The sequence below is a fragment of the Benincasa hispida genome, chromosome 1, assembly GCF_027475165.1.
Source record: "Benincasa hispida cultivar pf3 chromosome 1, pf3_genome.v1.1, whole genome shotgun sequence".
In the NCBI taxonomy this organism is placed as follows: Eukaryota; Viridiplantae; Streptophyta; class Magnoliopsida; order Cucurbitales; family Cucurbitaceae; genus Benincasa; species Benincasa hispida.
The window spans coordinates 38,347,006-38,370,994 of NC_143478.1; the positions used below are offsets into that span (position 1 = coordinate 38,347,006).

At 35.8% G+C, this 23,989-nt stretch overlaps 2 protein-coding genes across 2 annotated transcripts; both read left to right on the top strand.

Moving 5' to 3' along the window:
* The first annotated feature begins 565 nt into the window (after nt 1-565).
* Nucleotides 566-3,007, top strand: SCO2 (protein disulfide isomerase). The gene is made up of 3 exons (XM_039043410.2): nt 566-1,172; nt 1,559-1,685; nt 2,750-3,007. The coding sequence occupies exons 1-3, from the start codon at nt 744-746 to the stop codon at nt 2,824-2,826; spliced, it is 633 nt and encodes a 210-aa protein (XP_038899338.1). The 5' UTR covers nt 566-743; the 3' UTR covers nt 2,827-3,007.
* A 939-nt stretch (nt 3,008-3,946) lies between these two features.
* RAD54 (DNA repair/recombination protein) lies at nt 3,947-21,174 on the top strand. Its single transcript, XM_039022320.2, has 21 exons — nt 3,947-4,387; nt 5,041-5,421; nt 5,759-5,845; nt 5,944-6,184; nt 6,277-6,402; nt 6,477-6,533; nt 6,701-6,787; nt 7,158-7,253; nt 7,377-7,427; nt 8,148-8,222; nt 8,324-8,410; nt 8,706-8,797; nt 8,911-9,043; nt 9,386-9,505; nt 9,658-9,771; nt 9,891-9,974; nt 10,084-10,161; nt 10,280-10,338; nt 18,777-18,957; nt 19,041-19,139; nt 20,756-21,174. Exons 1-21 carry the CDS (start codon nt 4,212-4,214, stop codon nt 21,116-21,118), a joined length of 2,787 nt encoding a protein of 928 aa, XP_038878248.1. The 5' UTR covers nt 3,947-4,211; the 3' UTR covers nt 21,119-21,174.
* Nucleotides 21,175-23,989: the final 2,815 nt, after the last annotated feature.

Genomic DNA, 23,989 nt, shown 5'->3' on the forward strand with positions numbered 1-23,989 from the left:
AATTGAGTCCATCACGGATAAAATTTGCTATATTTGTAATTTAAAAATGTTGCCATACACTCAATTATCATTCTTAAAAGTACTATCCTTTATTAAATGTATGAGAAGTAAAATTGGACACTTCAAAGTATAAGAATTAAGGCCACGTTTACTCCAATGAAAAGGTTATAAATCAATGGTAATGTGAAAAGTGGGTCCCATTTGATTATCTTTGGATCTATTAAATAAACCATCTACATCGGTCCACTTCTAAATCTATAATTAAAAAAAATACAAACTCGTTAGATTAATGTTACAAATTATCGTGCTGTTCCATAAGAAAAATTATGAATTTTAATGCATTTATTGTTACCATTATCGTTATGGTGATCATTTGCTCTTTGGAGATAACGATAACGATACTAATAATAGTAAATATTATAAAATTCATAATTTTAAATAAATGAGATAAAAAAAATTTAATTACATTTGCAATTCAATTTCATTAGGTTGATTCAACAATAAATTCCATTTACACTCATTTTCATTAGGTCTAAAAGTAAACACGTTCTAAAAAAAGGGGCTTGTGGGCCCGGGTGATCTTCTCATTGGACTGCGCAAACGAACCTCAACCCCAATCCTCCATCACCATCTGCCTATGAACACGACGGTGCCCGCCCACAATTCATACTTTCCCTCCTCCGTCGACGGTTCCGCTGATCCTTAGAAGCTGACGAATCCAATTGGGTTCAACATTTCGGGTAATGTTCGCCATAAATCCTACTTCCCTTTTCTTCCCTTCCAATCCCACTACTGCACGTCAACAATCCATCTCTTTCCCCCCCTCCTTCCGCCTCTGCCGTGCCGCGGTCGGAGACGCCTCGCCGGGCCCCTCATTTTCCCGCCTCTTCAATTTCCCTTCTCTTTCTGCCACCGAAGCCACCGGCGGCTTTCGACTTGGACAAGAGTACGATGCCGGAGCTTCCTCCCCTGCTGTCGATGGACCGGGGAGGTTTGGCAGCGGAAATGGCAGCGTTAAAGTGAACGCCATGGAGAAAAAATGGTCGCGTGATAGAGAGAGTTATTTGGTCGATAATACCGACGTCCTCCCTCTTCCTATGACTTATCCGGATTCTTCCCCTGTAACGCCGGAGGAGATCGACCGCCGGCTTCAGTGCGATCCACAAGTGGAGGTTTGTTACTGTTATTCGCTTCACAATTTTGATTCATAGTATCAACTTTTGCTTTTGACAATTTTACTTTTTCCTAATTGTGGAAAGCGATTTGTTGTGATTTTCCTGCTTAATTGTGCCCTAAAAGCCATGCTATTGACTCATTTGAGAAGGCTATTTCGTATTGGTTTCTAAAGCAACATGTTAAATTTTGATTAATTATTTGGAAACTGGAGATTTGTGGTAACAGTTCAAGCATTGATGTAACCAACAACCTTAGCATGCTTTAGCTGAGGTTTATCACCTCAATTTTAGGCTCCATTTGGTGGGATTTAAGCCATTTTCCAACCTTACAGTTATCCCCAATTTTGGAGTTTTAGAGTTTAAGCCATTGTTGTAAATTGTAGGATTGTAAAGAAGTGGTGTATGAATGGACCGGGAAGTGTCGCAGTTGCCAGGGGTCTGGATATGTTAGCTATTATAACAAAAGGGGAAGAGAGATTACTTGCAAATGCATACCTTGCCTTGGAATTGGTATTCTTCTTCTTCATCTTCTTCCTTCCTTCCTTCTTTCCATCTTTCTTATGGGGATCAACACATAGTGCAAATTGTAGGGGATAACAATGTTATGTTACCAGGGTTTTCCCGAAAACCTTCATATCATGTAACACATGCTTATATTATGACCGAGTTCAACATCATTCGGAGTGGAGGATTCGATCCTCTTACCTCATGATTGAGCTGATTTATGCTCAGGTTGATGCTATTAATAGTTCTTGCTTTTATTTTTGTGCATGTTGTTAGGAGCCAAAAGAATTTCCTAGGAACTTCTGATCATAATTGAAGTTCTTTTGAAGAATGAATGGACAATAGTTCTTGCTTTTTATCTTCACATTTGAGAATGTGGTTGCTTCATTATTCTGCTTTCTGTCTAGATCAAGGACTTTGATCATTGTGATTTTGAATGTATCTCAGATATACAACCTTATTCGAACAGATATCTGTTCTATAGGTTGTACAATTGTGTCCTAGAGTGTTAAGAATATATCTCAGATATATACCCAACCAGAGGCTCTCTCACACTATTAATGAATATTCATGTATTTTGCTGCAAAAGAAAAAACATTAGTCTAACTAATATTGAATAAACTGATACTTCCAATAAATTTTCATTGTTTGCTGATTCTTTGTTTGCATTTGAATGTTTTTTCTCCCTTTGTTTCAAGAGAATTTATCCAAGCTTTTGTTGCAACCAACATTTTGTCAAAACTGAACCATTATGGGTTGCTTTAGTGGTAAATGGAGGCATGACCTTGATAAAGGGCTAAGGAATCATGGGATCAATTCATAGTGGCCACCTACCTAAGATTTAACATTTTATGGATTTTCTTGACACCCAAATGTTGTAGGGTCAGGTAGGTTATCCTGTGAGATTAGTCGAGTTGCGCATAAGTTGGCCTGGACACTTAGGATATATAAAAGAAAAGAAATACATTTTGGCAAAATTGTGCTGTAACTTTTGAGAACATGTTTGATTGTTTTTCCAAACCAAAATCTCAGTTCAAATTTGCTTCTTCTGTTTGTTTGCAATCCTGCAGGGTATGTGCAGAAGATAACGGCTCGAAAGGACATTGAACTAATGGAGGATTTGGATAATAATGGACAACCATTGTGATTCAGTGCATTAATTACTATCGTTTTGAAAATACTTCATCTCTCTCTAACTTCACCTTTGAGGGGTTGTAACTTTTCCCACAGAAGTTATTTAGATTAGTCTGTGTATTGATGGATAGGCGGAATATTGAACACATTGGCGAAATAAAAGTACTGCTAATTTGGCAGTGAGATTTAGCTTCTGTTTCGTTCTTTACTATCTTTTGTATTGTCATAATCCCCTATCACAACTCTTGTTGTCATTATCATTATTTAGAAGGTCTAGTCGAGATCCAATATGAATATAGTTCAACGATTGAAGTATTTTTCTTTTTTAGATCGAAAATCTGAATTCATATATCTCCACATTTGTTGTGTCGAAAAAACAAATAAAAAATAAATTGGTGTTTTAACACTTACATTTTAGGTATAAGAGTTTTCAATGTATCCAAAAATTTTAAAATGAAAAATTACATAAAACAAGATAAAGCTTGGATAAATTTATTATTTTAAGTATTAAACTCATTTTATTTTTATTAAAATTAAAACGTGCAAAACACAATACATTTATAAATTATATAATATTGTAATATAATAATTATACAAAATTTAATAACATAAAATGTGTTCATAAATTAGAAATGGTAATAAGTGAGATTTCAATTATAATACCTGGTTGCTAACTACAACTTTTTAAAATTTTTTTTAAAATAGATAAATTGTTACCAAACATATATTGAAAAATATTGTAAACATGAAATATAACTCTATTTTTTCAATAAATTTCTTATTTTCAAATAGGGTCAAATGTACCTTATAATTTTGTTAAAACTCAACCAAATGTAAAAAAGAGAAAAAAAAAAAAATCTGTAGTATCTTAAGCAAAATACTGTGAGTTGGAATAGGCGAAATCATTGTTATTTTAAAAATTATTATAATATTATTTTAATGATTTAAAATCAATTTTAATAATTGAAAATCACATTTAAGAGTTTAAAAAATTAGTATATCAAAGATTCAATTTAGATTGTTATTGGAAATAATTAATGTGATTTTAATCTTTTAAAATTACTTTTAAGGATAAAAAAGCCATATTATATAATTTAATTTGTATTTATAAAATCTAATTATCCAAAGTCAATTGGGGTATTACAATTACCGACAGAATCATCTACGCATTCACGCACACACTATCAAAATCCGGCTCGACTGCAGTATAAAGCCGCCGCCGTTTGGCGCCAAAATCAGAAAATTTGAACCGATGCCGATTGCTGCTCCGTCGTCGGGAAAATCTTTCTACATTCTGAGATTGTGAAGCAACAATCTCAGGTCCGGGAAAAATTTTTGGGCAATTATCTCCAATCTCAGTTCCGGTTAGTTAGGCAAACTGATTGAGAAATCTTTTCCATGGAAGACGAAGATGAGATTGTCCCAGTCTCTGATATTAGCGATTCAAGCGATGAGTACACCGGTATTAATGGTGAAGACTTTGAGGGTGAGGATGAAGAAGAAGAACAATCGTCCAGCCTTTCTCCTTCATCCGACGAGGATCTAAAATCGAAGAACGTCGATGCCCTCTTGAGGTATGATTCACGACTGAAGTAAAATAATTCCCTAGCGCAGCTTGTTAGAAGTCTAGGGCGTGTTTTTTCTCCCCCTTCCAACTAGTGATTGTTAGTTACTGCCAATGCTAATGATTCCTTAGAATTTAAAGTAAACTAAGGAATTGGACCTCGGATTATGGAGGTGCCAGTTTTCTTTACACGGAGGCTCTAATTGTACTAGATTGATTGGTCTGAAAAGAAGAGGAGAAAAGAGCTTAGGAGTTCGTGATATGGGAAACTGGCTGATCTTGTTTCTACGTGCTCATGGTGGTCGATCATGATATACCCAATGGTTATTTTCTTTGGTTGCCGAAATACTTTCTTTTGAATCCTGAAATTTCGATAATTTTGAAATCAATGATTTTAATTACGAAACTTGTTATTATTATCTGGAATTATCTTACACTTAGATGGAACAAGGTCTTTTTAGATCTGGCAATGCTGCTCCTCTAATAATTCTTGATATGCTTGGAAGCAGAGGAAAGCTTAAACATTTAAACATTCGAGGAGCTGAGTTCTAGGCTGCAGAGTTATTGAAGACGATACAGCAAGAATAACCCCCCACCACCACCATTTTGAACTTCTATTAACTTGAAAATAACTAATTTAGTCTTGTGATCATATTCTACCAGAGGTAACCTGGTTGTGAGAAGACAATCGCTGCTCCCAAGAGTTCTCTCAGTGGCAGAAGGCGCAGCAGTTTGTAGAAAACCTTTTAAACCTCCATGCTCAAGTGGCTATGATGAACGGAACAACCAGCTTGCACGTCGACTGTGGGCACGGAAACGATTTGTTCCTTGGGGCTCTTCAAAACCAGTGTCATCTGTAATTTCCAACACTTTATTTCTCCCAAAAGCTGCTGAGAAAGATGTAGTGGAGGAAAGTGTAACTCTACCACCTGGGATTGATCCTTTGGTCTTGTGGCAACCTGAAGACTCTGAGCTTAATGTCACAAATTTAGCATCAATAACAGTTGATCCATTGCTAGTTCGGTTCCTTCGCCCTCATCAGAGGTAGAATTTCTGATTTATTTTATGGCATGTTTCAGTATTTTGTCCTAATAAATGGTGTAATTAGTCTGTCTTACAACCGCACATATGCAGGACAACAAGGCCCTTGAGTCTGTTTCACATTTTTTTATAATTCTTTTAGCAGTTTTATTATAGAACTTAGATTCTGTCCTTTCTCATTGTGGTTCAGTTTTTATTAAGAAAGACAACCATAGCAGGAAAATAGCAAAAAAAAAAAAAAAAAAAAAGAAGTTGAATTCTAAAAAAAATTATTGGATAAAGTATTAGGCAATTTGATTGGCTGTAATTGACGAGATCGACATATTTAAATTTTTTGCAGAGAAGGTGTACAGTTCATGTTTGAATGTGTTTCAGGGCTACATAAGGGGACAGACATATTTGGGTGCATTCTGGCAGATGATATGGGGTTAGTATTCCTCTCTCGCAAACATTTAAATGATTGAAACACCAATACACAAGCACTGTACTTATATCCTTAAAGGTGTATCGGTAATCATCCTGCAGTTTAGGAAAAACATTGCAGTCGATCAGCTTGCTTTATACCCTTTTATGTCAAGGGTTTGATGGAAAGCCAATGGTTAAAAAGGCCATCATTGTTACACCTACCAGTCTCGTGAGTAATTGGGAGGCTGAAATTAAGAAGTGGGTTGGAGAAAGGGTTCACCTTATTGCTCTCTGTGAAAGTTCCAGAGAGGACGTTGTCTCTAGCATTGACAGCTTTGTACATCCCAAGAGTTCTTTACAGGTATATTTGTGTGCCTATTCTGGGAATATCTACGAAGGATTATTTCAGCTGGACTCGTTAAAGTGAATAACAATTCATTCATTCATTCATAGGTGCTGATTATTTCATATGAGACATTTCGTATGCATTCATCAAAGTTCAGCCAAAGTGAATCATGTGATTTACTCATATGTGATGAGGCTCACCGACTGAAGAATGATCAGACATTGACAAATCGGGTATAACATGTGGGCTTTTATTTTTCCATTTCGGTTCCTTTTCATTTGGAATTATTTCTATATCTTCTCTTCAGGCATTGGCTGCCCTGTCTTGCAGGCGTAGAATTTTGTTATCAGGAACTCCAATGCAGGTATTTTTCTTTTCCTTTTCATAAGAATTAAAAACCAACTTCCCAACGTGGGAAATACTCGTGTGCCTCAAATTCTTGTAAATTCTTAATTTCATGCACTCTTCTACCTTTAAGCTTTAAGCTTCTTTATCATTTTTGTAATACGCCCTTCACTCATACTCCTACAGAATGACCTAGAAGAGTTTTTTGCCATGGTTAACTTTACCAATCCAGGAATTCTGGGTGATGTTTCACATTTTCGTCGATATTATGAGGTGAGCTCTTCTTATTTTATCTAGGAATTTGAGGATCAAGCAATGAAATATGTGAATGCAGACTGTGTGGTCTTTCTATTTTTATGAGTCTGTACGTGTACATCCATACGAGTGAGAAAAAATAGCATAAATGAGCCAATCAAGTGCATGCATTTGTTTCAATAGGACATTTGTGAACTTTAAGGATGACAGATGTGGAAAATTCCTTTTAACGAGGAGAAAAGTCAAGGTTTGCTGGGCCAATCCATATGAGTCCAATGTTGAAATATTGTCTTGTAATGGAGGCGTTCTTGAAGCTTATGCTTTTTCTTGAAGTTGATAAATTTCTATGGTAAGCATAAGACTAAAAACTTGCACTGACTTTGTGTAGGCACCAATTATTTGTGGAAGAGAACCTATTGCTACCGAAGAAGAGAAAAAGCTAGGTGCTCAACGCTCAGCAGAACTAAGTGAAAAGGTTAATCAGGTAATCTTCTTTGTTATAGATGAGCCATCCAAAAATATGACAGTTAGATATGAACATACTTTTTCACTTAACTTTTTATACACTATTTGTGGACTTAATAACATTCCAAAATATGCTTGTCAGTTTATACTACGGAGGACTAATGCACTCTTATCAAATCACTTGCCACCAAAGGTACAGCATAATGTGTTCATAAACATGGTGAATCTTGGTAGTGCTTATTTTATATTTCATTTTTAATGTTAATTATGCTTCATTTTAACAAACAATCAGTTTAATTGGCCTAAAGTTTCTTGTATATCACAAAAAAGAAGAAATGCTCGCTATAAAAGCTTGTTTTTGATATATTTTTTTAAAAGAGTTCCATATGTATTCACTATTCACTAGTTAAATTGAACATGTTTATGAAAGTTTAACTATTTATTAGACATTTGTGAAGTTAAGCGATGAATTAGATACACAATTGAAAGTTCAAGAACCTTTTTGACACAAACTTGAAAAACAATGGGCTAAGCTTGTAACATTTTTAATCTTTTTTGCGTTGATTTTCTTATGACCCATATTTGTATCTCCTTTCATTAATGAAAGCATCAGTTTCTTTTTAGAAAGAAAAATGGGATGCTATGGTTCCTTGATTGTTGCTCTAAAAGCTATTTTAGTTAGTTCCTTTGGAAAGGAGTGGAAGAGATTTCCACGATGAAACTAGAGATTGGGGAGAAGTTCAGGGTAATTTTGATTTTGGTGTCTCCTTTGGAGTTCTTTATCTGAAGACTTTTGTGACCATTCTTCCTTTTGATCACTCCCAATTGGGTTTTTGTTTCTTGTTATGTAAACTTACCTTCATTTGATAAACCAAAAGTTCCGTGTTATATAAGCTTCTACTTTTTTCGGCAGATAGTTGAAGTCATTTGCTGCAAGTTGACTCCTCTCCAAGCAGACCTATATAACCATTTCGTACAGTCAAAAAATGTCAGCTTGCTGCCTCTGTAGTTTATTCATATATCGAAGTAATTAATCTTTCTAGTTGTTGCCTAACCAAACTACGCTTATATCTTGTGACCTCAATATAGGTTAAGCGGGCAATTACTGAAGAGCTAAAGCAATCTAAGATTTTGGCCTATATAACTGCACTTAAGAAACTTTGCAATCATCCAAAGGTATGGTTTACTCGAGTTTCTAAGAGAGATTTCTTTTATTTGAATCTAGTACACGGTAGATTTTTCTTGTTGTTAGTTAATTAGATGATAATCCAGTTCATTTCTCTAAGACTTTCAACTTTTTCATTCTAAAAATTTTAACGTGTAAATTGTCTCTGGTTTTCATATTGTGTTATTTACGTAGTTATGTTTTGGAATGGGAGTATCCTATACAATCTCCTTTCTTCAGCTTCCATTTTGTTTCAATATAAAATAGAAATAAGTATAAACCTCAGTGGAAGATCTCTTCTTGCAGCTTATATACGACACTATAAAAAGTGGGAGTCCAGGAACTTCAGGATTAGAGAGTTGTATTCGGTTTTTCCCTCCAGAGATGTTCTCTGGAAGGTAAGCTATGTTTCACTGTCTCTATCTCTCTCTTGTATGCATACAATCATGTACAGATGCTGACTTAGGTTTGGAATTGTTATCACTGACTAAGTAGTTTCTAATTTGGTTAGATCTGGTGCATGGACTGGTGGAGATGGGGCTTGGGTTGAATTATCAGGGAAAATGCATGTCCTAGCTAGGTTACTAGCCCATTTACGCCAGAGAACTGATGACCGCATCGTCCTTGTCTCAAACTACACACAAGTAATTTCAGTTCCTTTGCCGACCCTCCCCCCCTCTGTCTCTGCTAAACGACTCTTCTCATATTTCTTGAACATTTTTTAATTGTATATTGTATTTACAAAGCCAGTATACTAATAATTAATTGCTCAAGGTGTCAAATATTCACTTTGGTTTGCAATTGAATCAGATCAAGTTTCTGCCTTGGTGAAGTATAACAATTTTATGTTTTATACCCAAGATGAAACTTTTTGGTCTTTTCTAATCTTTATTGTGTGATTTTGTGGTAAATTAAATTATCTTCCATCAATAAAAAATAAAAAATAATTCCTTTCTTAGGGGACTAACGTAACTTTCATGTATTAGACGCTGGATTTGTTTGCTCAACTGTGTCGTGAAAGAAGGTACCCATATTTAAGGCTTGATGGAACCACATCAATCAGTAAAAGACAAAAGTTAGTCAACCGTTTTAATGATCTGTCAAAGGTATGCAGCCTTTATAAGATTCAATTTGGTTTTATTTTTCTATTTCTTTAGCGCAAACTGGACGGATAAATTGGTTTCTGCTTACAAGCTTTCAAGGACGTTTCTGCGGGGATAATATAGTGCTAAAGCACCGTTGCATCAATACTTTGCAGGATGAGTTTGTTTTTCTATTGAGCAGCAAGGCTGGTGGATGTGGTCTGAATTTGATTGGAGGAAATCGTTTAGTTTTGTTTGATCCTGACTGGAACCCTGCCAATGATAAGCAAGTAATTACCTACCGCTACGTGGAACCCCTGGTTTGGACTCGTTGAGTTCTTGTATATGAATATGCCGTCTGCCTTCTGATGTTTTCCTTGTTTTCATCTGTCTTACCATACATGAATAGGCTGCTGCAAGAGTGTGGAGGGATGGACAAAAGAAGAGAGTATTCATTTACAGATTTTTAAGTACCGGAACAATTGAAGAAAAGGTTCGAATTCATTGCCAAGCGGACTAAAATAATCACCCTATTCACGTTCATATTTTTATGATATATATATGTTGTCAATCCTATTCTCATATATCCTAGTATTATATAGGTGTACCAGCGACAAATGTCAAAAGAAGGGTTACAAAAAGTTATTCAGCAGGAGTCAACAGATAACCTTACAACGCAGGTTTTAAATTGCTGCTTACTTTCTGATGTTGATTTGTAGATACTTATAGCAACATTAAATCAAATTTGCAATCTAGAAAGGTTCTTTGAAGGTCCTTTTTCTCCCTTCATTTTTTCAGGTGAACTTCCTTTCGTCTGAAGATTTACGGGATCTATTCTCATTTCATGATAACATCAGGTAAATACTACTATGATTTAGTTGCTCAAGATGTGACATTATGTTGGGTAATTTTCAATCTAATATACATTTTACATAAGAAGCCTGTATGCCACGGAGAATGGTTAAACCTATTTCACTAGGATAGTGTGGATGATGTAAATGCATATAAACGTGAGTACAACAAACAAAAATTTTAGGTCCCGTTTGATAATAATTTCATTTTTAGTTATGTTCTTGAAAATTGTGCTAGCTTCTCAATTTCTTTTCTATGGTTTTCATATCTCTTCAAGAAACATTTGAATTCTTAGCCAAATTCTAAAAATAAAAACAAGTTTTTAAAAATTAAGCATATAAACACCATCACATATAGATTTCTTTGTTTGATTGATAATTCACGTTCTACCAATATTTTAAAAAATCAAGCCAAATTTTGATAACTAAAAAATGTAGGCCCCATTTAATAATCATTTTGCCTTCGACTTTCTATTTTTGAAAATTAAGCTGAAAAACACTTCTTTTACCTATAGTTTTCTTGCTTTATTATCTACTTTTTAAACACGTTTTCAAAAAGAAAACTAGATTTTGAAAACACAAAAAGAAAGTAGTTTTTTAAAACTTGATTTTGTTTTTGAAATTTGGCTTAAAATTCAAATGTGTTTTTAAGGAGGGTAAAAAGCTTGCCAACAAATAATGAGGAAACAATCATAAATTTCAAAAGCAAAAAATAAAAAACATAACAATTATCAAAACAAAACTGTGTTTTTCAAAGACTCAATTTTGTTTTTGGTATTTGACGAAGAATTCAAATGTCTCGTTAAGAAAGGGGAAAACCATAGTAAAGGAATTGAAAACGAAACAATCATAAATTTCAAAAATAGAAAACTAGAAATAAAATCGTTGTTAGATGGGGTCTACTTTTTTAAGTTTTCAAATCTTGGCTTGAAAACACTCTTTGGAAGTAGGGGATGATGAAAAAGTAGAGAGAGAAGGAAAATAGGGCACACACAGGAATACATGGAAAGCTCTAGTATAGGGAGAAAAAACCACGATATAGAATTTTTTTTATTAGAATTGATACATTGGATACATAGAGGCTACACGTTTAAATAGAAAAATAGGAAACCCTAGAGTACAGTGAAAGGACAAAAATGCCTCTAGGGCTTAAACCCTACTTTCAATACTCCCCCTCAAGTTGGGGGTAGATATCAATGAGGCCCAACTTGCTAATACATGAGTCAAAGGTCTCTCTGGGAAGTCCTTTTGTAAGAACAATGAGGCCCAACTTGCTAATACATGAGTCAAAGGTCTCTCTGGGAAGTCCTTTTGTAAGAACATCTGCTATCTGTTGACTGGAAAAAATATAGGGAATACAAATGTTGCCACTGTCAAGTCTCTCCTTGATGAAATGCCTATTAATTTCAACATGTTTTGCCCTGTCATGTTGTACTGGGTTGTTCGCGATACTTATTGTGGCTTTATTATCACAGTAGAGTTTCATCGAACCGTCACTAGCTTGATCAAGGTCACTTAGGATCTTTTTCAGCCAAATTTCCTTACATATCCCCAAACTCATAGCCCTGTATTCAGCCTCGGCACTTGGTAACAATACCTTGTTTCATACTCTTCCATGTAATAAGGTTACCCCACATGAAGGTACAGTATCCAGATGTCGACTTTCTGTCTACCACAGAGCCTGCCCAATCAGCGTTCGTGTATGCCTCGATGCACCGTCTGTCAGACTTCCTGAACATAACCCTTTGCTTGGAGAGGTTTTTAAATACCTCAAGATGCACTCCACTGCTCTCATATGTTCTTCGTAAGGAGACTGCATAAACTTACTAACTACACTGACTGCATATGAAATGTCTGGTGTGGTATGAGAGAGATAGATTAGTTTCCCAACAAGCCGCTAATATCTCTCCTTGTTAACCGGAACACTGTTGCTCAAGTTACTGAGTTTAGCATTAACTTCCACAGGAGTATCCACTGGTTTACAGCCTGTCAGACCTGTCTCCTTGAGTAAATCCAGAGTATATTTTCGTTGAGAAACTGAAATCCCTTCTTTCGATTGAGTCACTTCCATTCCGAGAAAGTACATCAATTTTTCGAGATCCATAATTCCAAATTCCTCAGCCATTTTCCTCTTCAATCTGTCAATTTCTGAAGCATCATCACTTGAAATGACAATGTCATCTACATATACAATCAGAATTGCAATTTTCCCTGATACTGATTTTTTTCGTAAAAAGGGTGTGATCTGAGTGCCCCTGATTGTACCCTTGTGATTTCATAAAGGTAGCGAATCTGCCAAACTAGGCTCTGGGAGACTGTTTCAACCCATATAAGGACTTCCTCAGTTTACATACTCGATGATTGAATTGTTTCTCAAACCCTAGGGGAGGACTCATGTAAACTTCTTTTATAGTTACCGAGGAGTCAATAAGTTACTCTACAGTAAAGGAAGACGACGAAAGGAAAGGTAACTGACTGCGTATTAGCTGTTCTAAAATCATCTTTGGAACTTGAAGGATATCTTTTATGCTCTTGGTGGTTGGATGGGGGTAAGATCTCTTTGGCTGCAGTACATGGTTTTTGTCGGCTCCGCTTAATGGTCTCTTGCATGGCTCATTTCCCGTGCACCCTCCACAATGAGCTATTCCACCCGTACTTAGACGACTGGAGTTCTATGGTGACGAACTCAATGGAGTCAGTTATAGTGATCCTGCTACTGTGAAAAAATATACCCGACGCGCTGCCCTTAATCCAGCCACAGGGATATTTAGGCTCGATATGAAAGACGGACGGGGGTGAGAAAAGCAAAATCTCTGTCATCTGGCTCCTTCCACGCAAGACGACTAGGATCAAATGGTTTACAATAATGCTAAGAAAGAAGAAGATCGAGACCATTCTTTTAAAATATCCTTTCATTATTCTGTCCTCTAGCTTAAACATTCCTAAGACAGAATTGGAAATCACATCTTTTGGTAGTGGATGACCAAGCACAACAGAGTCAGTGTCCGTGTAGTAGCAGTCATCTGCTGTTAGTACAGTATAGGAAGTCCTTGTTTGAGTGAGAGCTTCTTATTATGCTACCTAACTATAGCAGTAGATAGGAGCCAATACGAGATCCTTTCCCTAGTCGCTTTGATATCAGCCCTTGCTTTAGTTGGAATTTCCTTTTAGCCAATTGCAGCTCTAATCTAAGGCAAGCAACACCATCAACCCCATTCATTTTTCACCTTGAATGAGTCAAAGCCACAAATCTGATAAATAAAAGGAAAGGAGATCAGAACATGCCTTAGCTTATGGGTAAAAGAAAGAAGTATGCTATCCTATTTATTACCGAAGGCTTAGGCCGAAAGGAAAGAAACCACAATTTACAATTTTGATCACGGAAAGGGAATCGCTAAGACCAATCATTCCCTAGTCTCGCCTATTGGAACCGTAGACATTGGGTAGACCGACGTTCTAGCTACGAGATGAATACAGAGGTTAAACGAGCATCCCACACAGTGAGTCGAAAGTATTAGTGAGAAGCCCTCTCCATAGGCCATCAGACTCCCAATTTTAAAAGAATTCCTGCCAAGATGACGGATCCTGCCGTGTGGATTTTGACATTTTGTTTGTCGACGTCATGGTCGTTGCCTCATCCTTCTTTTATACGTTGACGTCAACATTCTCACCGGGAATGATTCTTCTCTTTTATTCGATTTCATCAAGGAGCTTGACAACCAATTTGTCTCTTTCTCCATTAAGAAAGACATTATTCACATCAAACTGGTAGAGAGGTCAGTCTTTGTTAACCGCAACTGAGAGAAGAACACGAACAATGTTTAACTTTGCTATTGGGGAGAAAGTCTCGGAGTAATCTATTCCAAAAGTCTGAGTGAAGCCTCTGGCAACCAATCTGGCCTTGTACCTGTCAATCGTTCCATCAGGCTTGTATTTAACAGTGAACACCCACTTGCACCCAACTGCCTTGTGCCCTTTTGGAAGGGTAACCTGGTCTTAAGTGTTGTTTTTCTCAAGCGCCCTCATTTCCTCTATGACCGCAGTTCTCCATTCGGGAATCTCGATCGCTGCATGTATATTGCTCGGTATTGTAACTGTGTCTAGGCTCATAGTGAGAGCTTTGAACACGGGAGACAAGTTGCTGTAAGACAAGTAACTCTGCAATGGATACTTCATGCAGGATCTCGTACCTTTTCTTAAGGCAATAGGAAAGTCAAGAGAGGAATCATGGTCTTTCTTCTCCTCTGACTCCCCACTGCATTCAGCCTTCTGCTCATGCATCTTATCTTTTAAAGGATCTCTTTCACCTTCAACAATGTTCTCTGCTGGAATAGATTTTTCACAACTACCATCACTTGTATCAACCGATTCTCAGTACAGTCGTTGGTATTGTCACCATTTTCTCTATCTTTACTTGCATCATCTTCAACACAAGCATCATTTTCAACACAAATGTTACTATTATCAGGGATAAGATTACTAGTATCTGGAATTGACGCCCGTTCTGACTCATGGACTGGAGTCGGAGAAGTAATAGGCGGTGCTATTTCCTTCTTGAGATTCCTCCTATAGTACGTGATCCATGGGACTTGTTCAGTAGGCAGAATGGGTTCATTGATACTTATGACAGGAATAGGTTCAGGTAAAATTGACAGACTCGGACCCCAATTAGTCTTTTCACTAGTACTCTCCCCCTGGAGAGAACTAATGGGAAAGAAGGGTTGATCTTCGAGAAAGGTCGCATCCATTGAGACAAAATATTTTCGTGAGGAAGGATGGTAACATTTGTACCCATGTTGATGAAGAGGATATCCCACAAAGACACATTTCTTAGCACGGGGGGTAAACTTGGTTCAGTTAGGACCATGGGTATGGACGAACACAACACACCCAAACACTGGAAGTGGAACATCAGGGATAAGCAGATTATCAGGATAGGACTCCTTGATATAGTCTAAGGGGGTTTGGAACTTTAGGACCCAGGAAGGCATTCGGTTTATCAAATGAGCTGCTGTTAGAATAGCATCTCCCCACAAATAGGATAGAAGTGAAGTTGACAACATAAGGGATCGAGCAACTTCGATAAGATGACGGTTTTTTCGTTCGACTACTCCATTTTATTGAGGAGTATACGCACACGAACTCTGATGGACAATTCCTTTAGAGACAAAATTCCCTAAAAGAATTATTAAAATACTCCCTACCATTGTCACTTCGAAGGATTAGCGATCTTTGCGTTAAACTAGGTTTCTATAGAATTGTAGAACTGTTTGAAAACCGATTTGACTTTAGACTTATCGATGAGAAGAAAAACCCAAGTTAGTCTAGTGTGGTCATCAATGAAGGTTACAAACCACCGTTTGCCAGTGACGGTAGTAACAGGTGACAGACCCCAAACATCGCTATGGAAGAGGGTGAATGGTTTGGAAGGCTTATAAGGCCAAGGTTTTAGCGAGACTCAAGGTTGTTTAGCTTGGATACACACATCACAAGTCAAGTTAGAAAGATTAACATTGCGAAACAGATGCGGAAACAAATATTTCATATAATGAAAACTAGGATGTCCAAGACGATAATGCCATAACATGTAATCAGTTTTAGAGGTAGAAAAACATGATGAAAGTAAACTAGTCTTATCACATATCCTAGAAAAAGCATCTTCAGTAAGGAAATAAAGCCCTCCATCATGTCGGGCAGTGCCAATCGTCGTCCCCGAGTTTAGGTCTTGAAAACCAACAACATCAGGTGAGAAAGTAACTCGACATCTCAAATCTCTTGTAATCTTGCTAATAGATAATAGATTATAAGAAATTTTAGGAACATATGCACATCTTGGAGAACCAAACCCTCAAAGGGAGAAAGATGGCCTTTCTCAGCCACAGGAGCAAAGGACCCATCAACGATTCTGATTCTTTCATTCCCAACACTTGGATAATACGAAAGAAACTGGTCGGAGGAGCCAATTAAGTGGTCTGTAGCCCCTAAATCTAGAATCCACGACTTTTTACTAGTTATACTAACAAGACCAAAAGATTGAAGAGTACCTGATTGGGTGATTGTACTCACACCCACTGTACTTGAGTTACTCTGGCTAGTTTCCTGATTCTGAGGTTGAGGACCTCCGATTGCCAATTCACTTGCCAGTGCTCGTCCAGAACCTGACTGACGCTGTTTACCATTAAGTGGACGACCATGCAGCTTCTAGCATTGGTCTTTGGTGTGTCAGGGCATTTCACAGTGTTCACATACTGGAGTTGGCTTGCCGTTTTGTTTATCATTGACAGGACCTGACGTTTTAAATGCAGCAAAGTTAGTTGGCAAAATCAGTGTATTATTCATAGCACTGGACCTGTCTTCCTCGAGGCGAATTTCAGAGCAAACTTCCACCAGGGATGGTATCGGACTGGTTCCCAGTATCTGACTCCGTATCGCATCGAACTTAGAATTCAGCCCTGCAAGAAAGTCATAAACTCGGTCGGTCTTCTCAAACTGGTAATGTAAGACTCCCCACACAGACAATTCCTGACCAATTCACGACATAGGTCCATTTCTTGCCAGAGTAGAGACAACTTGTTGAATTAAGTTGTAAAGTCCATCGTTCCCTGCTTGCATTCATGGACTTTTTTGTCTAAAGTATAGAGCCGGGAAGCATTTTGTCATTTGCAGTACAGCTTTTGGACATCCTCCCAAATGTCTCGTGCAGTGGCAGCATATAGTAGGGGCTTTCCAATTTGAGGCTCTATACTACCTACTAAAATAGATTGAAGGAGTCTTCTCCCTTCCATATACGTTCTTGAGGGTCACTCGGTCTTGGTTTCGGTATCTCGCCCGTTAGATATCCAAATTTATGACGGCCCTCAAGGGTCATTTTTATGGATTGAGACCAAGAAAAGTAATTATGACCACTTAATTTCTCCCCAACAATAAAGCTAGCAAAATTTCTTATTGCCCCAGAAAATAAATTTGCTGTAGATAAGGCAGGGAAAGAGGTTACTGGACTTTTTGAGTAAATTGGTAGACTGGAGGGTAGCTATTTGTTGTTGAATTGACTCATTTTGCTATTTAATCTGGAGTTGAAGTTGAGTGAACTGTTCTTGGATATAGTTAAGTTTCTGTTTAGGATATGACCACGAGATTCACTCATCTCCAATCTGCCACCCACGAGAATTCCTTGACTGAAACTGCTAACCATACTCGGCTGGAATGGAGGTATCATGGTTGGAATAGGAAGACCCATAGGTGCGGCTGGGATCACGGCTGGTATGGCATGTGCTGGGTAAGAACCAAGGCTCGGGTCAGATGGATCACGACTGGTTGGGATCGTAGTGCTGGAACCGACTGGTTGGGATCAATTGGACGCCTGCATGCGGCTAGAGTCGGTCTAGAAAGCTTTGACTGGGTGGACGCCAGATGGCTTGGGCTAGCTTTCTTCAATCGGCTGGCGTCTGCTTGTGGATGGCTTGGCGCGAAACTACGATCCACCCACCCTCTGGCTCCCGATCGTCTGAGGCAGATTGTGGCTCTCGATCGCTTGGCGCGCCGTGGCTTCTGTAGCCGCTGTCTGGTGGCTGATTCAATCAGTCGGCTGGGTTTGCTGGTTTCTGATCCAATCGGCCACCTATCCTCTGGGTTGGGCTGCTCCAATCGACTGATGAAGATGAGGTAAGACCGTCTGGAAGTACCGTTCTATAGCGGTCTGTACGACAACGGCAATATCCGTAGTTGTGGTGCCAGATGACACTTGTGATTCTCCTGTTTGATTTTCCTCAATGGTGGCCAGGGTTTCATCTCGTTGCTCTGATACCATGATGAAAAGGTAGAGAGAGAAGGAAAATAGGGCACATACAGGAATACGTGGAAAACCCTAGTACAAGGAGAAAAAACCACGATATAGAATTTTCTTATTAGAATTGATACACTGAATACATAGAGGCTATACGTTTAAATAGAAAAATAGGAAATCCTAGAGTATAGTGAAAGGACGAAAATGCCCCTAGAGTTTAAACTCTACTTTCAACCGGGGACAAGCACTCATTAGTGGAAGTAGTATTAACAAGGTTAATTTCTAATGGTTATCATTGTCAAATGAGGTGGTAGCATACTTGTTTTTTTTCCTCCCCTCCCTAGAGTTAAGTAGCCATTAGTCTCTGGCAACCATTATTCAAACAGCATCCTGTGATCTAAAAAAGGGTCTCGTTTTGGCGTCCTCTATGCCTAACGTTAGTTTTGTCCTTTACCTCAATACTCGTCAGACATCAATAAACCAAGATTTTTATTTAACCCCCCCAAAAAAAAACCCACAAACAAATTATTTCTTCCCCTAATACATGAATTTTAAAATAATCACCAACAAAAACAGACATCAGTAGACATAATTCTTTGCAAGTATAACCGGCATTTACAAATATAGCCGCATGAATAATACTGTCATTTTGAATACACAGGTCTGAAATCCATGAAAAGATGAATTGCAGTCGGTGCCAAAATTGTTGTGGTAGGCCCGAGGACATGGACGAAGACCTGTCTACAACCGGACCTTGTCAGTCTGACCAAGTAACTTCTGACATTGGCGGATTTGCACAACTTGCTGGATGCTTGGACAAGTTGAAGAAATCAGAGCAACAGGTTGGTCACTTCTCTAATTAACGGAGGATAAAATTTCTTCTAGTTGCCTTATTTTATCCCCTTCTGCTCTTCAAAATTTTCAGGTAGGGTCTCCTCTAGAAGAAGATTTAGCCAACTGGGGGCACCATTTTGACTCTGCTACCGTACCTGATACCATTTTGCAAGCTTCGGCTGGTGATGAGGTTTGATTTTTAATATATAATTAAATGGCTAAATTATAGAAAACACCTTTGAACTTTGTATTTTGTATAAAAAATATCCTCAAATTTTCAAAGTTTTAATGATGTCCTTAAACTAAAGAAAAAAAAATAAAAAAAATATCCTTACTGTCAGTTTTGGACAGAAACCGTTAGTACTTCATTTCAAAAAGACCTTTGAACTTTCAAAAGTTTCAATAATACCTCTAAACTTTAAAGAAGTTAAAAAATACCTTTATCGTTGGTATAGGGACGGAAACCGTCAATACCTTGTTAAAAAAATATCACTGAACTTCCAAAAGTTGCATCGATACTTTTAACCTTAAAAAAAATATATTTAAAAATACTCCTACCATCAGTATGATGAGTAATCAATTTATTTAAAGTTATCTTGAGTGGAAAAGAATCAATTTGAAAATAAATTATAAAGATACCCTTATTTTTCATAGAGATACTCTCATTTTATACTTTCATTTTTTCCCTATTTGTCCAATTTTTACACCAATTTTCTCAGCAACCAAATGTAAACCAAAATTTCAAGTTAAAGCATAAAATCTCGCAAAATTTCCCCTTAAAATTCACCAAAATGATAAAGACAAATACAAAAAGGACATATTTAACTATTAATACACACTCAGCTACTAACGTACAACCATATTAAAACATTTAAGTCTGAAGGTCCTTTAGCGATTCCATTATTCTCTTTCTTCTTATTATAGTCTATATACCTTAACTGAGAGGGGAGCTTTTTATTATTATTATTATTTTATTAAAATAAACCAAGGTCAAACAGTTAGCAAGAAGGGGAGTGGGAGGATATCAAGAAAGAGGTGAGAAAAAGGACGGAAATTAAAGAAGTGTTAGGTCATAGATTGAAGTAGGAGAGAGAAAGAAAATGGAAGTAGGACATTTTTTTCACTTTTTTTTGGAAGGTAAGGTACCAATGCAACTTTAAAATTTAGAGGTATTTTTGCATTGAGGTAATAATGGTTTCTGTTCATATACCAACAATAAGGGTATTTTTGAACTTTTTTTTAAAAATATATTTAAGAGTATTTTTGAAACTTTTGAAAGTACAGGGGTATTTTTTTAAACAAAGCACTAATAGTAAGGGTATTTTTTTAAAACTCTTTTTGAAAGTTTAAGATTATTTTTTTGAAATTTTTGGAAGTTCAAAGATATTTTTGCACAAACTACAAGGTTCAGAGTCATTTTTTTAAAAAAATTTAGTCCAGTTAAATCATAAGTTTAGTTTAGAACTTTGAGGTTTATGTTTGTTTGGTTTATGAACTTTCAAAAGTGTCTAATAGGTCTCTAAACTTTCAATTTTGTATTTAAGAAGTTTCTAACAAATTCAAAATTTGTAAAAGCCAATTGACCTATAGATATTAAATTTGAAACTTGGTGTCTAACAAAATCCTAAGTTTTCAATTTTGTCTTAGTAGATTCGTGAATTTTAAAAAATATCAAAGTTCAAGTTTAAAGACCAAATAGACACAAACCTAAGAACAAAGTTTGGTAGTTTAACCTTAATATATTTTACAAACCAGTACAGCAAGTTGGATGGGTAAACCAAATTTTCTTTTACCTTTTTATCTCAGGTTACATTTGTTTTCTCAAATCAAGTTGATGGGAAGCTTGTACCCGTTGAATCGATGACTAGTCCAAGGATGAAAGAAGCTGAAGGAAATGGGAACAACTCCAAATTGAAGCAAAACTCAAGGCAGAAACTATTATTAGTATCTCAACATAGAAAACCTTTACAATCCATTACTTCCAATGAAGATCTTAACAAAGGTCCATTAACATTTACTTCCAATGTCTTTCAAAGGGAAACCATGAAGCCTGTTAGAAATTCAGTTGAAGGTTCAATGCATGTAACATTGAAGCACAAACACTATCTTGGAAATTACTTGCCACAGAAAAGAATGTCTGATGTTTCTGAATGTGAAGATTTCGAGTAAAGTTTATACATCAATAAATAGCAAATGGTAACTAAAGGAGGTTATTTGATCTAGCATATTTCAGTGACTTGAGTTTTCTGATTTGATCTTTGTGTACATTGATGGTAAAAGGAATACTATAAACTGAAACATCTTTGAGGATTATTTTATAATGCTCAAGAGTTGAGACTTTGACTTCATGGAGTCATTATAACATGGCTTCAACACAGCAAAAATTTGTTGTTGGCAAACATGAGAGTCAAAATGCTCTAAACTCAGACCTCTTTGAGGTCATTTCATGTTAACTCAATTACTTAAAAGGCAAGACATTGTACAACTTTTAGATATCAAATAGGTTAAATTATAATTTTAATCCTTGAACCTTCCGACTTTTATTTGTATTATTATTTTTTGTCTATTTGGTTCTTGAACATTAAAAGATGTTTAATAAATCCTTCAACTTTTAACTGTGTCCGATAGATTTATAAATTTTACAAATGTCCAATAAATCCATTCAAAAAATTTAATAATTAATTGATCTAATAGATATCAAATTGAGTTTTATATCTAATGAGGTTTCCAATTTCGTGTCTACCACATTTGTGAATTTTAAAAAATGTCGTATAGGTCAAGAATATATTAGACTTAAAATTGAAATTCAGAAACTTATTTGACACGAAATTGGAAGTTTAAAGATCTATTAAATGCTTTCTAAAGTTCATGAACCAAATAGTCACTGATCTTTAAGTTAAGGGACTAAACAAGTAATTTAACCTTTCAAATATTATGGAGCCAAAAAACCGTTGTGAAGCCAGAAAATCGTTCCTTCGTTGAGATTAGTTGAAGTGTGTAAGCTAATTGAAAACTAATTATTAAAAAAAAGTAAAAAGTGAGGTTGTTGACATCTTGTTTTAGATTCTCAATGCTTTAACCTCAAGTAAACAAATGCCAACAGTTTACAAAAAGTAGTCAATATCTTCCAAACATGAAATATTTGGAGCCAGCCAACAATTGATCTGCTCAATGAAAATTCACACGGAAGAAAGTTTTTGTTTTTTGTTTTTTTTTACATAATTCTTTAAGTATTTATTGGTTTGGCAGCATCCAAAGCATCCATATCAAGAAACAAAGCCCTTGATCTGACATAGTAAATTGAGCCTTCAACACAATTTGTTTTTGATTGTGAGAAAGAAAAAAGATGCATAAGATTCTTTATTTAGACCACAAACAGACAAGTTTTGTTCACAACATGGGAGACCAAAAGGGAGACATTGCCAATTAGACAAGTTTTTTAGCCATGAGGTTGGCACTACTTAGATCATGTCTTGAATAAGAAAAAAAGATAATAATAATGTCCTAAGCTGCAAAAATTTGGGGAATCCACCCTCTGTCCTTATTTGCAAAATTCAAAGGAATTGGCATTTAGATTTATGTGGATAAACCATGTGAAGATAACCAAGGAATAGCATGTGACAGTCAAAAGTCCACATGAAAATTTGAACAAAGAAAGATTCTTGATTATTGTCCACAAACCTAATGTAAATGCTAAACATCTTAAAGTTAATTCGAAGCTTTTTCCAAGTTCAAACTTGATTGGTTAGTCATGATCAATTTAATATATCAATATTTCTCTATCGGTGCAAACTAAACTGATTTATCCCACCCATCTAGGGATAACGTAAATGGATCTATCGTAGTTTGAGTACATTTTTACTAAAAGAAAAAATTTCTAGTACTACCATAGTACCTAGCACTCCTATCTATTATTTGACACCTCATTAAATGATTCATTAATTTATTATTCATTTATTTTGTGGATTGTACATAATTCTTAAAATACTATTTTTGTGGCAATCAATGAATGAAAGTAGTATGAAATTTTTTTCATACTACCGTAATACTAGAAATTTTATCTTCACTAACGACACACTCGTATTAGTTTAAAAATAATTTCAAATAGGCCCTTAGTTTGTGATTTCACAAATCCCTCTTTTTTTTTTCAATAAGTTTTAGTGAAAATGATACATGTATAGCATAAGCTAGGTGCATTGATCTTAGTAGAACTTACACTGAAATTTAATCAAAATGTATGATTACTTAGACCTCGTTAGGTAACTATTTTGTTTTTAATTTTTAGTTTTTGAAAATTAAGCTTATAAACACTCATTCTATCGCTAACTTTTTTTTACCTTTATTATCTACTTTATATTGATGCTTTCAAAAACCAAGCAATTTTTTGAAACTAAAAAAAAGGTTTTTTTTTTTAAAAAAAAAAAATAGCTAAGAATTCAACTTAAGAAAAATGAAAACCATGGTAAGAATCTAAGAGAAAATAAACTATACTTTCAAAATAAAAAACCAAATAGTTACTTGACGGGACCTTATTTTCCCAAACTAATATTGAAATACTTTAAACAATTCAAAAAGATCATAATGAGCAAAACTATATAACAACCCAAAGACAATTAATTTCAAGACAATCATACTACTAACATTTAATACAATTCCAAATAACCAACATTCAACCTGCATTTCATCCAAATACTTTGAAGGCAAAAAAAAAAAAAAAAAAAAAAAAGGAAGAGGTAATATCATGAAATACTTTATTATTTCTAACCATTGTAACTCTTGCGATTCTAGTTCAAGAACCAAAATTTAGTTTCCCAAAGAATAGAATAAAACAAATTGTCCCATCATGCCATTGAAGTAGATAATATAGTCAAACAAAAAATGTTTATGATGGAAGAAAATGAAACATAAACTAAAAAAGAATATATAATTTATGATTACAAATCATACAAATGTATACTAGAAAGCAAAAAAAAAAAAAAAAAGAAGTTTTAATTTTACCCACAATTCTTTTATTAGACACTGACAAAGCCAGTAACATGA